Genomic DNA, 16,717 nt, shown 5'->3' with positions numbered 1-16,717 from the left:
TTTAGGTTGTATGGATGTCGAGAGCAGCATGTGCAAAAGCCTCTATTTTCAGAGATGAAATCAAAGCAAAAGTTTTAAAATGAAAATAACTTATGTCCAAGAACCAAAAAATGGCAATGCACAGTCATGTTGGTTCCTTTTGTCTCTGAGGTTCTTTATGAACATTTTAAATCTCATCATGTCTATTAAGTTCAAAAGCCATGAGAATATTCAAAATGCTGTCTACAAAAGTTTACGATTACTGTAGAATCATACAAATTGGGAACACAGAAAATGATGGGATGAACTGACAGTATGAATGGTTCTGAAAAAAAAGGAATCATGTGATATATGAAAGCTGTGTCTGCAGTTGATGATAATTAGCAATAGAGGCTAGAGGTGTTTGAGATGAGAGAAACTTGTTTGATCAGCATCAATGTTAAATGCCTGTTAGTTCAATTAGTTAAGAAGTTGAGGACTCCGATTAATCAGGTAAAACTGCTGCTAATGAAAAATGTCATAAGCCAAATATTTCTATGGATTCAACCGTCATTTGAATTGAATTTGCAATGCATCAACATGAGTAATGGAGCCATTAGAGAGGAATTCATCCCCCTGCTAAGGAGTTCCTTGTAGAGAACATTACAGTTACACGTGTGATTTCGGGGGTGGGTAATTACTTGTGAGAAATTTGGATGTAACTGGTTTATGCTGGGAAAAGATGTGGGCTAGAATGGACATCATCATGGAGAATGTCTATTTTGAAAGCCCAGAAGGTCAGACTCATCTTCCCATTTGGTGAAAACTGAGGTTTTTTTTTTTTTTTAGATTTAATTAATTTTAGCGAGGGGGGTGAAGGGGAAGAGGGAGAGAAAATCTCCAGCAGACTTCCTGCTGAGGGACGCCTGGGTGGCTCAGTCATTGAGCATCTGCCTTCGGCTCAGGTCATGATCCCAGGGTCCTGGGATCGAGCCCCGCATCGGGCTCCCTGCTCAGCGGGAAGCTTGCTTCTCCCTCTCCTACTCCCCCTGCTTGTGTTCCCTCTCTCGCTGTCTCTGTCAAATAAAATCTTTAAAAAAAAAAAAAAAAGACGACTTCCTGCTGAGCCCAAAGTGAGGGCTCTATCCCACAACCCCCGAGATCATGACCTGAGCCGAAATCAAGAGTCAGACGCTTAACATACTGAGCCACCCAGGTGCCCCCAAAATTTATGTTTTGAGGCATAATAAATGTACTTAAGTCATCTGAGTTCCTCAAGAAGATTCTCCTTTTGGCCCACTCCTTTTCAGTTTATTTGACTTAAACAGATTAATGGTAGTGATTTTACTAGGTAAGTGTGGTTGGGAAAGTTGCTTACTGTTCCCTCCCTTGGTTTTCTATCTATAAAACCAAGGATAATAAAAATAATAGTACCCTCCTGAAGCTGTTGAGAATTAAATGAGCTAATACATGAAATGTTAAGAAAAGGACATGGAACAGAGCAAGTGCTTACTTGTTAGCTATGGCTGTTATTACTAACATTCTTTCCAAGGTAAACTCATGGCTTCAACTGTCACCTCAGTTTTATGACTTCCAATCCATCACAGATCTTCATCCTACTATTCCATCTATATACTAGGCATCTCCACTTGGATATATATAAATGGCACCTAAAGCGAAATAAATCAACTATCTAAAATAGGATCTTCTATCCCAAACCACATTCTCTTTAAGTTTTATCTCTAATATACGTCACACTACTAATCTCAGAATCACTTCCTTTTATTCACATCCAGCATGATTGAGATAAAGGAAAATGCTCTCTTTCTCCCTTTATAAAGATAATCCTTGCTGATTGTAAAAAATTTGGAAAATATGGAAAAATCAAAAAGGAGAGACTGGGGAGATGGCCTGTAAGAGGTCAGGTTAATTCTAAGTGATTGGATAAAATTATGTTTTGTCTACATTAAAAAACGATAAAAATAAGGGTGGTTAAGTCAGTTAAGCGCCAGATTCTTGGTTTTGGCTGAGGTCATGATCTCTGGGTCTTGGCATTGGGCCGCAGGTGGGGCTCCACGCTGGGCTTGGAGCCTGCTTAAGATTCTCTCTTTCCCTCCCCCTCTGCACGCCACCCGCCCCACCCCCCATCCCCACTGTGCACATGGATGCTCTCTAAAATAAATAGAATCTTTAAAAAAAGACAAAAATTTTCCATAACATTTTAAACTTCCAGTTCAAAATTTCAACGTATTTCATTTGTTTGATATTTTCCCAGATAATTAAGACCCTACTGTATGTACACAGATATGATCTTTTTATACCTAATGTCTTCACCACTGAAATTTTCTAAAACATTTTAAACTAAGATTTTAAAATTCAAATTTCCAAAGTAAACTTTAATGACTTGTTTTTGTTTTAGGGCTACAATAGATACTCAGATATTCCTGAGGATAATAATTCAATTCTTCCAAGTTTTCTTCTGCTCTTTGTTTTGCTTCCTCCGGTACTTGTTCTAAACTGGTTATTACACTGGATATTCTAAAAAGCCTGCTGGTACCTTGTTTTCTGTAGTGAAAAGATGAATGAAGGGGCTGTGTAGGTGAGTGTAGAGTTCTCTGCCTTCATCCATGGTAGAACAATTGAGGAAGTCCCACTTATGTGAACATAAATTGTTAGTAGGTGTCATCTCACTTCATTTGCACTGCTTCGGGGGTCCTAGCCCAAAATGATTTTGTAGGAAAGAAAATTATTCTGTTGTACATTAATAGAATTTTGCTTGTTTTAAATTGCTCTCAAGAACAGAATGATTATAAAATAGAAGTGTTTTTTTCTTTTTAAAAAGATTTTATTTATTTGACAGAGAGAGACACAGTGAGAGAGGGAACACAAGCAAGGGGAGTGGGAAAGGGAGAGGGAGAAGCAGGCGCCCCAGAAGTGTTTTTCTTATAAAAAAGAACAGGTGTGGAGGATGTATCTGACCACAAAAATACAAAGAACTCTAAACCTCCTTTTCAAATTAAACTGTGTAATTTCATAAATCAGATAATTTAACCAAAACAAAATACTGTTTTTAAAAATGGTAACTGTATTTTTTATTGTTGAAATATAATTTGAATTCAAAGAAGTATTTTCCAGACCTGATGTAAGTTCAAAAGTATCACCAATTTGACTTTGTTTTTATTTTTTAAAAGATTTTATGTATTTATTTGACAGAGAGAGAGAGATCACAAGTAGGCAGACAGGCAGGCAGGCAGAGGGAGAGGGAGAAGCTGGCTCCCTGCTGAGCACCGAGCCCAACGCCGGGCTGGATCTCAGGAGACTGGGATCATGACAGGAGCCGAAGGCAGATGCTTAACCGACTGAGCCACCCAGGCTTTGTTTTTAAATTATCAGAATATTTGACTTCTTTAATAAGTTGATTTATTTCTGTTCTGAGAAAGCCATTCAATAAAACAGTCTTGGGGTGCGGGTTGGGAGAAAGTAAATAATTTTGAAGATTTGGAAAATACAGATGACATGCTGACACAATTACTATAAACATTTTGGTATATACTGTTCTGCTATTGAAATATATATATATTTATATATATATAAAAATCTGGGGGGCTCTTCAAATTATACAATTATAATCGTCCAAAAACAGTATCTGTGGCCTACCTTTTAATTATGCACTTTTAATTTTCTCACATATTCTTTCAAAATACATGAATTTTAACATGTATGCTTCCGTATTCACACGTGTCCGACATATATTTAACCAACAGCCTCCAGAAAGGTGTTTCCAATTTACACGCTCACCAAAATGGCCTGAGTGCTTTTCCCTTCCACAGCATCACGTAATTAAAATTAAGAAGAAACGGCCCAAAGTTTTGAGAATCCATCCGGTAAAACATCGTCCCGCTGATCTAGTTACTAGCCCTTGGTCCGAGCGCGGTCTTGAACTTTCCCTTCCCGCGTCTCACAGCCGACTCTCTCACAGAGGATATCCGACCTGGCGTCTGCAGGACCACGCAGAGCCTAGGGCGGGGCCGGCCAGAGGGCTACGAGCGGCGGGAGAGACGCCGACGTCGGCGTGGCGCACAGTGCTGATGCAACACGCACGCGGGGCGGGGCGGGCCGCTTGTCGGCCGGCGACGGCGCTGCGTCACGGGCTTTCCGGCGCTTTGCTCCTGGAGACGGCGACCGCTGTGGGCCTCGGCTTTGGCCTCCCGCGCCCAGGGAGTCAGGTCTCGGCGCGATGAGGCGCAGCAAGGCCGACGTGGAGCGGTATATCGCCTCGGTGCAGGGTTCCGTCCCGTCGCCCCGAGAGGTGAGCGGGTCCTGGAGAGCCGGGCGGCCTCCGCCCTGGCCCTGCCGCGGCCCCGCGCAGCGCCGGCGTCATGGCTCCTGGCGGCCGCCGCTCCCTGGCGCGTTGAGGCGCCGGCCGGCTCCCGCGGTCCGGTGGGCGGCGTGGCGCTCGCGAGCTCGGGGGCGGGGAGGGGGGGGAGGCCGCGGCAGGCTGCCGTTGGCGCCAGCTCTTCCTCTTTCTCCTGGCCTGCTCCTGACGGTCCTTATTCGCGGGCCCATCCCGTCCCGGGGTTTCTCGGCTGCGTCGGCGCGGCCTCGTCACCGGGGCTCCGGAGCTTGCCATTTGCGGCGGGGTTTCTTCTCGTCTCCCGGACAGTTTATCGCTGCGGCGGAAGCGGCACCTTCCAGGCTTTGGAGGTCGATGGAACCCAGCGGGGGACTGACGCAGCTCCGGGGTGGGCTTTTACTGCGGTGACGGTGACGGGCAACCATCATAGGCATCCAGCGGACCGGTGCAGGGGTAGCCACACTTACAACTCCCTGACAGACCGCGCAAATGACACTGGTAGACCCCCCTATTTTGAGGCATCTGTCGTGCGTTTATAAGGATTCTGCCCCTCCTCTTCACACTCCCACTCTCCCATTCCCAGCACTCTTAAGAGGCTTCTTTTATTTGCCTTTATTTTTTTTAAAACGCAGTCTTGGGTATTCTGAATTTCTTACAGGCCGTTGTTACTATGGCTTAAAATTGTTAATCTTTTTGACAACATGCTCAGCGTATTTTTTCTCTTTTAAGATAATGTAGCAGATATATTTTGGGTTTTTCAGAATTTTAGTGATTGGATGTGGAGGGTGAGGAAAAAGGCTAAGGGTGGTGTGCACAGGATCTTGAGTCAGTTTGCTTGGGAGTTGAATCACAGCACTGCCATTTATTTATAAGCTGTGTGATTTGAGGCAAGTTAAACTTAATAAGTTGGAGTAATGGTATTGGTAGGAGTATATAGGATGACTCATGGTAAACATTTAGGGCAATGCCTGGCACATAGTAAGCACTAAACGTTGATGTTAAAAGGACAGTCATTCAAGGTCTCTTCTGGGTAAGGGCCTATGAGAATAAAGATGTGTGAGGAAATGAAAAGAAACCCAGGGATGAACATGGTTATAATAGCTGCATAATTGTATCTTTAACAATATAGTAGGCATATGTCTTTGTAGGATTTTGGTAATGGGTCTGATTTAGTTTCTTTTAGGAATAACGGAGTAGGTTACAGCCGGTTACAGCAGAGGAGAGGAATAGGTACCTACATACAGATTGTAATTTTAAACTGCTGGCATAGTCATAAACAACAAATGTGGTGCCAGAGTCTAAAACAGAACTTCATTAAGGGTTTCTGTATGCTGACATTGACATACTTTTTAAAAAGCCAAGTTTAGAGATTTCATGAGATTTTTAGTGGGGACCCTGGCTCCCAGAAGATTAATATCTTAATTCTGTAGACAGAATTTAGAATGTTCTTTGAACTACCTAACTTTTCCATCAAATAAAGGGGAGGGGTGGAGTCAGAATTTTAAGGACTGGTTATTATGGCTACCTCTGTTTTACATTTAAAGAGTATTATTTTAATCAGATGTTTTTCTTCAAACAGGAGAAATCATTTACTTTAGAAATTGGGGATTTCAATTAGCAAGTGAGTAACTTTGTAACAGGTGATGGTATTCTATAAATTTAGGTCTAAGTGAAAGGATAAAACAGGGTGCTTTGGATAGCATTGAAGGGAGAGGGTGGAGGAGGCAGAGACAGTGGCTTTTAAGAGTAGAAAGATTAGTATTTACTTGGCTCCCAGTTTGGTAAAGATCCGCCATGTGTGAACTGGCGATGCTTTCTGGGATGTCCCAGGTTCTGGAATGCAATGGTGGGTCCATAGTCTTACCTTCCCAGGCTTCCATTATGCTTTCATTTGTTTGTCTCTTTTGTTTTGTCATTTTCTATTCCTTCAGGCCTGCTTTTGTCCTTTTTGAAAATATCACTTGTGTTTCTTCAATTTTTCTTTCTCTAGTTGGCTTCTGTTTAGTTTTCCTAGATTTCTGTTGAGTTGGTCTCCCAATCCGCACCCCTAATTCCTACTGCTCAGACACAACCGGACAGCTCTTAGTTGTTTGTTTACCATATACTTTAGACTTGTGAATAACATAGTACATACTTTTATTTCTCTCTCACCTTTTCCACATTATAGATACTTTATAATCTGTCCTCCAGATCTCTGTCCACAGATCTTTCTCCCCCTCATTCTTCCAGTTTCGTTGTTGTAATTTTTGGTTAAACGAATAGTTTGTGTTTATATAATTATGGTAAGGTACATACTTTTGCATTTGAGCCACCTTTATTGCATAGTTCTATTTTTCCTGAAGTTAATAGTTTATTTTTTTGGTTTGTTGAGTTATCTAGGATGTATTACTAATTCTTTACCCAAACTCAGTTCAACTCTCAAGTGTGATCAAAGAGGTCACATCCATCGATTTCAGCTTAAAAATTTTTTTAAGGGTCTTTCTTGTGGGGCACTCTTGTCTTACTGCTGCAGTCTGGATTGGCTCCTCCTCTTTGCTACACAGTTCTAGCTCTGGGAGTTGGCTTATCATCATCTTGAGAATTACCTTCACTTCTTTTCTTAGACCCTTGGTTTCTTGCAATTCATGTCCTCTTGACTTTCTCTGTTTTGGTGTAGCACAGTCTCCAGTTTGCTTTGAGAAGGAATGGATGGGATTTTTTTTTTTTTTAACATGGTATGCCTGAAAAAGTTTCACCTAATTTATAGTTTGATTATCAGAGTCTAGGTTTGAAATAATTTTTTCCTTCAATTTCGAAAGTATTGCTTCATTTTCTGATCATTTGTATTGTTCGAAATCTGATGTGATTCTTGTTATTGATAGCTTGTAGGTTTTCTGGAAGTTTCCTTTCAATTGGAAAACTCATTTCTTTCAGTTCTGGGACATGGTGTTATTTCTTTGAGCATTTCTTCCCCCATCCCAAGCTCTCCTCTCCCCTTGCCCCAATCTTACGTTTTTGCTAACTGAAAGTTGGTTCTGGTTTGATCATCCATATCTTTCTTTCTTTCTTGTGTCTTTTTGTTCTATTTTTAACCTTCTCTTCCAGGGGAAGGAGATTGGGGAACTCACCGTTCAGTATCTAGACTTTGCTTATCTGCTTCTATAACCCCTGCCGTCACCCTTGTCAGGACTCCTTAAGTTTGGAGCCCCTTGGTTTATACTGAGAAAAAATCCATTTGCTTAAGCTTTTTGCAGGGGGTGTTCCAGACCTGGGGTGATGGAGAGTCATTTGGCTCTGCAAGAGGAGGGTTAATGTGACAACTCTCCGGGTCTGAATGTTCTTCTTTTCAGCCCCACATCAGTTTTGATAGGAGTGTAAATGAATTTAAGTTTTTGCTTACAGTGGCATAAAGTATCATGGAAAGAAGCAGTGACTGAATCATGGATGTCCTGAATCATGGACTGACTGAATTATGGATGACATTGGCTCTTTTCCTTCCTACCTGTGTATCCTTAAACAAGGCACTTTACCCCCTTAGGCTTCAGTTCCTTTATGAAATGAGCAGAATGAAGACAGAAGACTATCAAATTTCCCCCCAATTTTATGGTTCTATATATTATTCTTTAATAATTGCTGTTCAGTTATCCTGAGATAGTCTTTTTTTTTTTTTTTAAAGATTATTTATTTATTTGACAGAGACACAGCGAGAGAGGGAATACAAGCAGGGGGAGTGGGAGAGGGAGAAGCAGGCCTCCCGCCGAGCGGGGAGCCCAATGTGGGGCTCGATTCCAGGACCCTGAGATAATGACCTGAGCCGAAGGCAGACGCTTAATGACTGAGCCACCCAGGCACCCCAATCCTGAGATAGACTTTAATGAGATATTTCGAGGCAAAATAGACAGTGGAGTTGATTTTTCTATTATATGTTGACATTGTAACTTGTGGGAATCTATTCATTTTCTGTTCATTTTAATGCCCATCTTGACTGTTGTGTATTATTGTAATAAACTGCTTCAGAGCTCTTAAATTTATGGATTTAGGGAGGGAAAGGAAGGCTCTGTTATGATTACAGTTCTAGCCTCCTTGTTTTTCTCAGGTTTTTTATTAATACTGAAGTTTAAGATTGCTTATAGTTTTTTATTTTATATTTATTTTAAAAAATACTTAGAATCTGAAGCAGACTCCACACTGAGTGCAGAGCCCGGCGTGGGGCTCGATCCCATGACCATGAGATCATGACCTGAGCTGAAATCAAGAGTCAGATGCTTAACCAACTGAGCCACCCAGGCACTCCTATCATTCTTTACTTTTAAAATATATCCTGTTAAGGATGTATACTCAATACTCTCATACTGAGGTCACTTGGAATAATTTTCTGAGAGTATGTCACTATTTTGACATAAAATGAGAGTATATTTTATACAGCTTTATTGAGATACAGTTCACATGCCATACAGTTCACCATTTAAAGTGTACAGCGTAATGAATTTTGGTATGTTACATTATTGATGTTTTAAGTTGTAAAATATATGTAATCTGCCATTTTAATGCCTTTTTTAAAGTTTTTAATTTTAATTCCATTATTAACACTGTTCTATTAGTTGCAGGTGTACAATATAGTGATTATATTATAGTGATTATATAGTGATTATACAGTGCTCATCATGATAAGTATACGTCTTTAATCCCCATCACCTATTTCACCCATCCCTGCTTCCACTTCCCCTCTGGTAACCATCAGTTTGTTTTCTGTAAGAGTCTGTTTCTTGGTTTCTCTCTCTTTTTTTTCCTTTGCTCGTTTGTTTTGTTACTTAAACTCCATATGAGTGAAATCATATGGTGTGTCTTTCTTTGACTTATTTCACTTCGAATTATACTCTCTAGCTCCATCCATGTTGTTGCAAATGGCAAGATTTCATTCTTTTTTATGGCTGAGTAATATTCCATTGTGTATATATGTACCACATCTTTATCCATTTAACTCTTTTTTTTTTTTTTTTTTTTTTATTTATTTATTTATTTATTTGACAGAGAGAGAGATAGCTAGAGCAGGAACACAAGCAGGGGGAGTGGGAGAGGGAGAGGCAGGCTTCCCGCCGAGCAGGGAGCCCGATGTGGGACTCGATCCCAGGACCCCGGGATCATGACCTGAGCCGAAGGCAGACGCTTAACGACTGAGCCACCCAGGCGCCCTATCCATTTAACTCTTGATAGACATTTGGGCTGCTTCCATAATTTACCTTTTGTAAATAATGCAGCAATAAATATAGGGATGTGTGTATCCCCTTGAATTAGTGTTTTTGTTTTTAACTTTTTTTAAAGATTTTATTTATTCATTTGAGGAGAGAGAGTTTGTGCGCACAAATGAGGGGGGAGGGGCAGAGGAAAAGGGAGAGGGAGAAGCAGGAGGAGCCCGACAGTCCCAAGTAGGGCTTGATCCCAGGACCCCAAGATCACAACCTGAGCTGAAGGCAGACACTTAACCGACTGAGCCACCCAGGTGCCCCTGAATTAGTGTTTTTGATTTTTTGAGTGAAAAACCAGTAGTTATGATTACATCATAGCTCTATTTTAACTTTTTGAGGAACCTCCATGCTGTTTACCATAGTGGGTTCATCAGTTTGCATTTCCCCCAACAGTGCAAGAGGGTTCCTTTTTCTCCAAATCCTTGCCAACAAGGATGGAAATTTTAGCCATTCTGATAGGTATGAGGTGATCTGTCGTTGTAGTTTTGAGTTGCATTTCCCTGATAATGAGTGATAGTGAACATCTTTTTATGTGTCTTTGGCCATCTGTATGTCTTCTTCGGAGAAATGTCTGTACGTGTCTTCTGTCCTTTTTTAAATTGTATTTGCTGGGTGTTGTATAGTGTCTTCATGTATTTTGGATAGGTCATTTGGATATGTCACCTTCTATTCAGTAGGTTGCCTTTTAGTTTTTTGATTGTTTCCTTCACTGCAGAAGCTTTTTATTTTGATGCAGTCCCAATAGTTTATTTTTGCTTTTATTTCCCTTGTTTCAGGAGACCTGTCTAGAAAAAGGTTGCTATGGCCGATGTCAGAGAAATTACTTTGTGAGTTCTCTTCTAGGATTTTTATAGTTTCAGGTTTCACCTTTAGATCCTTAATCCATTTTTTTTTAAAGATTTTATTTATTTATTTGAGAGAGAGAGAGACAGCGAGAGAGGGAACACAAGCAGGGGGAGTGGGAGAGGGAGAAGCAGGCCTCCCGCTGAGCAGGAAGCCGGATGCGGGGCTCCATCCCAGGACCCTGGGATCATGACCTGAGCTGAAGGCAGAGCTTAACGACTGAGCCACCCAGGCACTCCCCTTAATCCATTTTGAATTTATTTTTATGTATGGTGTAAGAAAGTGGTCCAATTTCCTCCTTTTGCATGTAGCCGTTCAGTTTTCCCAGCACCATTTGTTGAAGAGACCCTCTTTCCCGTTGCATATTCTTTCCTCCTTCATTGGAGATTAACCATGTAATTGTGTGTTTATTTTTGGGCTTTCTGTTCTGTTCTGTTGATCTATGTGTCTTTGTGCCAGTACTAAACTGTTTTGATTACTACAGCTTTGTAATATAACTTGAAGTCCAGAATTGTGATACTTACAGTTTTTTTTTGTTTTTTTGTCTTTTCCAAGATTGTTTTGGCTATTCAGGATCTTCCTTGGTTGCATACAAATTTTAGGATTGTTTGTTTTAGCTTTGTGAAAAATGCTCTTGGTATTTTGAGAGAGGTTGTGTTAAATGTGTAGAGATAGCTTTGGGTGGTGTTGACATCTTAACAATATTTGTTCTTCCGATTCATGAGCATGGAATATCTTTTCATTTTTTTCTGTTGTTTTCAATTTTACTATCAGGGTAATGCTGGCCCGGAGAATGAATTTGAATTTGGAAGTTTTTCTTCCTCTTCTACTTTTTGGAATAGTATGAGAAGAGTAGGTATTAACTCTTCTTTAAATGTTTGGTAGAATTTTTCTCTGAAGCCATCTGGCCATGGATTTTTGTTGGGAGTTTTTTTGATTACTGATTCAATTTCATTGCTGGTAATCAGTCTGTTCATATTCTCTGTTTCTTCCTGCTTCAGTTTTGGTAGGTTACATGTTTCTAGGAATTTATCCATTTCTTCTAGATCGTCCATTTTGTTGGCATGCAATTTTTCACAATATTCTGTTACAGTTGTTTGTATTTCTGTGGTGGTGGTGGTGGTTTGTCTTTTGTGATTTTGTTTAAGCCCCCCCCCCCATATGTTTTTGTTTGTTTGATGAGTTTGGCTAGAGGTTTATCAGTTTTGTTGATCATTTCAAAGAATCAGCTCCTGGTTTCATTGTTCTGTTGTTTGTTTTTAAAGATTTTATTTATTTATTTGACAGAGAGCGAGAGAGGGAACACAAGCAGGGGGAGTGGGAGAGGGAGAAGCAGGCTTTCCGCGGAGCAGGGAGCCCGATGTGGGGTTCAGTCCCAGGACCCTGGGACCATGACCTTAGCCGCCCAGGCACCCCATATAACATTTCTATTGTAATCTTTATTATTTTCTTTTGCTGGTTTTGGGTTTTGTTTATTCTTCTTTTTCTAGGTTTTTTAGATACAAGGTTACATTGTTTGAGGTTTTTCTTGTTTCATGAGGTACACCTGTACTGCTATAAACTTCCCTTTTTTTTTTTTTTTTTTAAGATTTTATTGATTTATTTGAGAGAGAGCATGAGCAGGGAGGAGATGGAGAAGCAGGCTCCCTGATGAGCAGGGAGCCCAACACGGGGCTGGATCCTAGCACCCTAGGATCATGACCTGAACTGAAGGCAGATGCCCAACCGACTGAGCCACCCAGGCACTCCTAAACTTCTCTCTTAGAACCTCTTTTGCTACATCCCAAAGATTTTTGGACCATTGTGTTTGTTTCCGTGTACTTTTTGATTTCTTCTTTGATTTCTTGGTTGACCCATTCATTGTTTTTCAGTGTTTGATCATTTCAAAGAATCAGCTCCTGGTTTTGATTTCTTGGTAGTACCATGTTATTTAACCTCCATGTATTTGTGGTCTTTTCAGATTTTTTCTTGGGGTTGATTTCTTGTTTAATCTTGTGGTCAGAAAAGATGCATGGTATAACTTTGATCTTTTTGAATTTGATGAGATTTGTGGCCTAATATGTGATCTCTTCTGGACCATGTTCCATGTGCACTTGAAAAGAATGTGTATTTTGCTGTTTTAGGATGGAATGTTCTGAATGTATCTGTTGAATCCATGTGTTCCACTGTGTCATTCAAAGCCACTGTTTCCTTGTTGATTTTCTGTTTGGATGATTTGTCCATTGATATAAGTGGAGTGTTAAAGTACCTACTATTATTTTATTATTATTGATTAGTTCCTTTATGTTTGTTATTAACTGTTTTGTGTATTTGAGTGCTCCTATGTTGAGTGCATAAATATTTACAATTGTTATGTCTTCCGGTTGGATTGTACCCTTTACAATGATATAATGTCCTTTCTTGTCTCTTGTTAGTTTTTGCTTTAAAGTCTCTCTTGTCTGATCTAAGTATTGCTACTCCAGCTTTCTTTTGACAGCCATTTGCATGATAAATCTTTCGCCTTTCCCCTCACTTTGAATCTGCAGTGTCATTAGGTCTGAAATGAGTCTCTTGTAGGCAGTATATAGATGGGTCTTTTTTTTTTTTTAATCCAGTCTGTCACCCTGTGTCTTTTGATTGGAGCATTTAGTCCATTTACATTCAAAGTAATTATTGATACGTATTAATTGCCATTTTGTTACTTGTTTTGTTCGTGTAGTTTCGCTCTGATCCTTGCTGTTTTTCATGATTTGCTGGCTTTAGTGATATACTTGGGTTTCTTTTTATTCTTTGCATATCTATTACTGGTTTTTGATTTGTGGTTACCATTAAGTTTGTGTGTAACATCTGCATTTAGCACTCTGTATGATTAAATGTTTATGTTTCAACCCATTCTTCTCCCCCCCCCCCACCATGTTTTAGGTATATGGTGTCATTCATTAACATCCTCTTATTTTGTGAGTCCCTTGACTGTTTTTTACAGATAACACTTATTTTTTAAGTGTAAAAGTTACTTTTGTGATTCCTCCTTTTCATATTTTTACTTATATTCTTTCCTTTCCACTCAGAATCCCCTTTAATTAATCTCTCTGTCAAATAAATAAATAAAATCTTAAAATTAATTTCTTTTAGGGCTGGTCTAGTGGTCATGAACTCCTTTAGTTTCCATTTGTCTGAAAAATTCTTTATCTCTTTTTCTATTCTGAATGATAGCCTTGCTGGATAACGTATTTTTGGCTGCAGATTTTTCCCTTTCAGCATTTTGAATATATCATGCCACTCTCTTCTGGCCTGCAAAGTTTCTGCTGAAAAAAAAATCCACTGATAGCTTTATGGAGTTTCCCTTGTATGTAACTCTATTTTCTCTTGCTGCTTTAAAATTTCTTTGTTAGTACTTCTTGCCATTTTAATTATGTGGTTTGGTGTAGCTATTCTTCGGTTGATATTTTTCAGGGGATCCCTATGCCTCCTGGATCTGGGTATCTGTTTCCTTCCCCAGATTAGGGAAGTTTTCAGCTATTAATTCTTCAAACAAATTTTCTGCCTTCTTTTCTCTTTTTTCAGGGATCCCTATAATGTGGATGTTATTACGTTTGGTGGAGTAACTGAGTTTCCCAAGTTTATTCTCAGTTTGCATAATTTTTTGTCTCTCACTTGCTCAGTTTGATTGTTTCTTTTAGCCTGTTTATTTCATTGTGTTTTTTTTTATTTCATTCTTCATCTCTGGTTTTTTTGTTGTTTTGTTTTTTGTTATCTCTTTGTTAAGGGTCTCACTGATGTCTTCCCCTCTTTTTTCAAGTCCAGGGAGTATTTGTATGACTATTACTTTAAATTCTCTATCAGGCATATTACTTAAATTTATTTTGCTTAGGTCTTTTGCTGTGGTTTTTGTCCTGTTCTTTCATCTGGGTCATATTCCTCTGTCTTCTTATTTTGTGTTTGTTTCTTTGTATTAGGAAAGTCAGCTACATCTCCCACTCTTGAAGGTAATGCCTTATGAAGAGGATGTAATGCTTTGCAGTGAGGTATCCCCTGTTTTCCAGGACCTGGCACTTCAGGGAGTGTCTCCTCTGCGTGTTGGATGTGCTCTGCTATTGTGTTCTGGCTACTTTTTTCTTTAGTCCAGTCATCTGCAGAGGTTCTTTTTGCCTGTTGTGGGCAGTGTTTGTTCCCTGCTGGGGTGGGCTTGTTTTAGCAAGGTACATGCTGGTCTCCTTGTGAAATGAGATCTGCCACTGCTGCTGAACTGATGAAAATGTGTGGGTCAGAGATGTGGTGTGGACAGGGTTTGCACTGATCTTCTGGGGCAGGTACCCACAGGGACTGAGGGAAGTGTGACTGGGAAGGATAGGTCCAGAGAAGCGTGGGGTGGTATGGGGAGGGTGGTTGGTGTAAGCAAGTTAAGTAGCAAATGTGATACCACTCTGTTTCCTGGAGGTGGTCATGTGTTTATGCTGGGGTCATTGGAGGGAAATGGCCCCTGCCAGCTCCTTTGTTCCTGGAGGGGACTCCCTGTTATCCCTGCCTCTTGGGGACACACTGTGAGATGAGTAAATAACTCTTCCTCCTGTATGTCGTAGACATTTTTCAAGTTGCTGCTTCTATGCTGTATCTCTTTAGGCTGTTAGTTGTGCTTTGTCTATGCCTTCTGGGCTCTCAGAGCCAGATCTCCCTGATTTTTAAATTGCTTGGCCCCTCTTGCATTCAAAGCAAGGGGGATTCATCTCCCCCGTGTGGGCTCCCTGGCGTGATAATCTGTTTCTTGCCCTCCACTGTGCTACTGGCTCCCTCCTAACCGTGGATGGCCACAGTCTGTTTTGCTCCCAGACCAGGTCTCCTCCACCTTTCCTACCTTCTTTCCTGTGGCCTCTTCTCAATCTTTAGTTCTGGAGTTTTGCCAGTCTCTGGATCATTTTCTGGGATATTTACAGTGATGTGCATGTTCCTGTGGGATGAGGCGAGCTTAGGGTCCTCCTACTCTGCCATCTTCCCAGCCTTCATGAACCACTTTTAAGTGTACAATTCAGTTTTTAGTTATATTAATAACGTTCAACTACCACCGCTGTCTGTTTTCAGAAACTTTTCATCACCCCATGTAGAAACTTTGTAACCATTAACTAGTAACTCCTCAGGTTTCCCTTTTTTCTAGCCTCTGGTTACTGTTAATCTACTTTCTTTCTCTATGAATTTGCCTATTTTTGATATTTCATATAAGCAGGAGCATACAATATTTGTCCTTTTGTATCTGGGTTATTTTACTTAGGGTGTTTTAAGGGTTCATCCATGTTGTAGCATGTATCAGAGCCTCTTTTTTTTTTTTTTTTTGGTTGAATAATAATACATTGTATATATGTCACATTGTTTATTCATCTGTTGAAGGACACTTGGGTTGTTTCTACCTTTTTGCTGTTGTGAGTGATGCTGCTGTGGACATGGGTGTAGGGATATCTATTTGTGACCTTGTTTTCAATTCTTGTGGGTATATATCCAGGAGTAGAATTGCTGGTCATACTCTTTTTAACTTTCGAGGAATCCCAAACTGTTTTATGTAGTGGCTACATCATTTTACATCCCCACCAGCAGTGTAAGGGGGTTCCAGGTTCTCCACATCCTTGCCAAAACTTGTTATTTTGTTTTTCTTTTTAAAATGTAGCCATCCAGATCAACATGAAGTGGTCTTTTTTTTTTAAGATTTTATTTATTTATTTGACAGAGACACAGAAGAGAGGAAACACAAGCAGGGGGAGTGGAAGAGGGAGAAGCAGGCTTTCTACGGAGCAGGGAGCCCGATGCGGGGCTCGATTCCAGGACCCTGGGACCATGACCCGAGCCGAAGGCAGACACCCAGCGACTGAGCCACCCAGGCGCCCCTGAAGTGGTCTTTCATAGAGAAATCTGTAGACAAGTCCTTGCTTTGGGCTTTTATTTATTTTTAAAAGATTTTATTTATTTGAGAGAGAACGCGTGCACACATGCGAGAGAGAGCGCGTGTGCGAGGACAAGCAGGGGCAGAGGGAGAGGGAGAAATAGACTCGCTGCTGAGCAGGGAGCCCAATGAGGGCCTCGATCCCAGGACCCTGAGATCACGACCTGGGCCAAAGGCAGACAAATGCTTAGCCAACTGAGCCACCCAAGCACCTGCCTTGGGCTAGTAATAGAATATTTGTTTTCTTCTTGAGTTGCAGAAATTATATATTGGATATAATTTTCAAATATTTTCTCTTATTCTATATGTTGCCTTTTTACTTTCTTTAAAATGTAATTTGGTGTACAGAAGTTTTTAATTTTGATGAATTTCATTTTACCTGTTTTGTTTGTTTCTTATGCTTTTTGGTGTCATGTCTTAGAATACATTATT

The 16,717-nt window shown here is 40.3% G+C and overlaps 1 protein-coding gene and 1 long non-coding RNA gene across 4 annotated transcripts in view; one reads left to right on the top strand and one right to left on the bottom strand.

Annotated features, from left to right (window-relative positions):
• LOC118526033 (uncharacterized) overlaps positions 1-4,126 on the bottom strand; it is a 36,633-nt gene extending 32,507 nt beyond the window's left edge. The window contains exon 1 of the long non-coding RNA XR_004912436.2: positions 3,616-4,126. This is a non-coding gene — a long non-coding RNA (uncharacterized LOC118526033). The remainder of the gene's footprint in view (positions 1-3,615) is intronic.
• The window catches only part of LOC118525972 (E3 SUMO-protein ligase RanBP2), an 81,960-nt gene continuing 69,354 nt past the window's right edge, over positions 4,112-16,717 (top strand). For all 3 annotated transcript variants that reach the window (XM_078056680.1, XM_036076905.2, XM_078056682.1), the window contains exon 1: positions 4,112-4,267. In XM_078056680.1, the coding sequence (XP_077912806.1) occupies positions 4,196-4,267 (72 nt within the window). In that variant the 5' untranslated portion in view covers positions 4,112-4,195. The remainder of the gene's footprint in view (positions 4,268-16,717) is intronic.

The sequence above is a fragment of the Halichoerus grypus genome, chromosome 10 (genome assembly GCF_964656455.1).
Source record: "Halichoerus grypus chromosome 10, mHalGry1.hap1.1, whole genome shotgun sequence".
Taxonomy (NCBI): Eukaryota; Metazoa; Chordata; class Mammalia; order Carnivora; family Phocidae; genus Halichoerus; species Halichoerus grypus.
The sequence above is the reverse complement of the archived record's forward strand: the minus strand, read 5'-3'. Positions and strand labels throughout refer to the sequence as shown.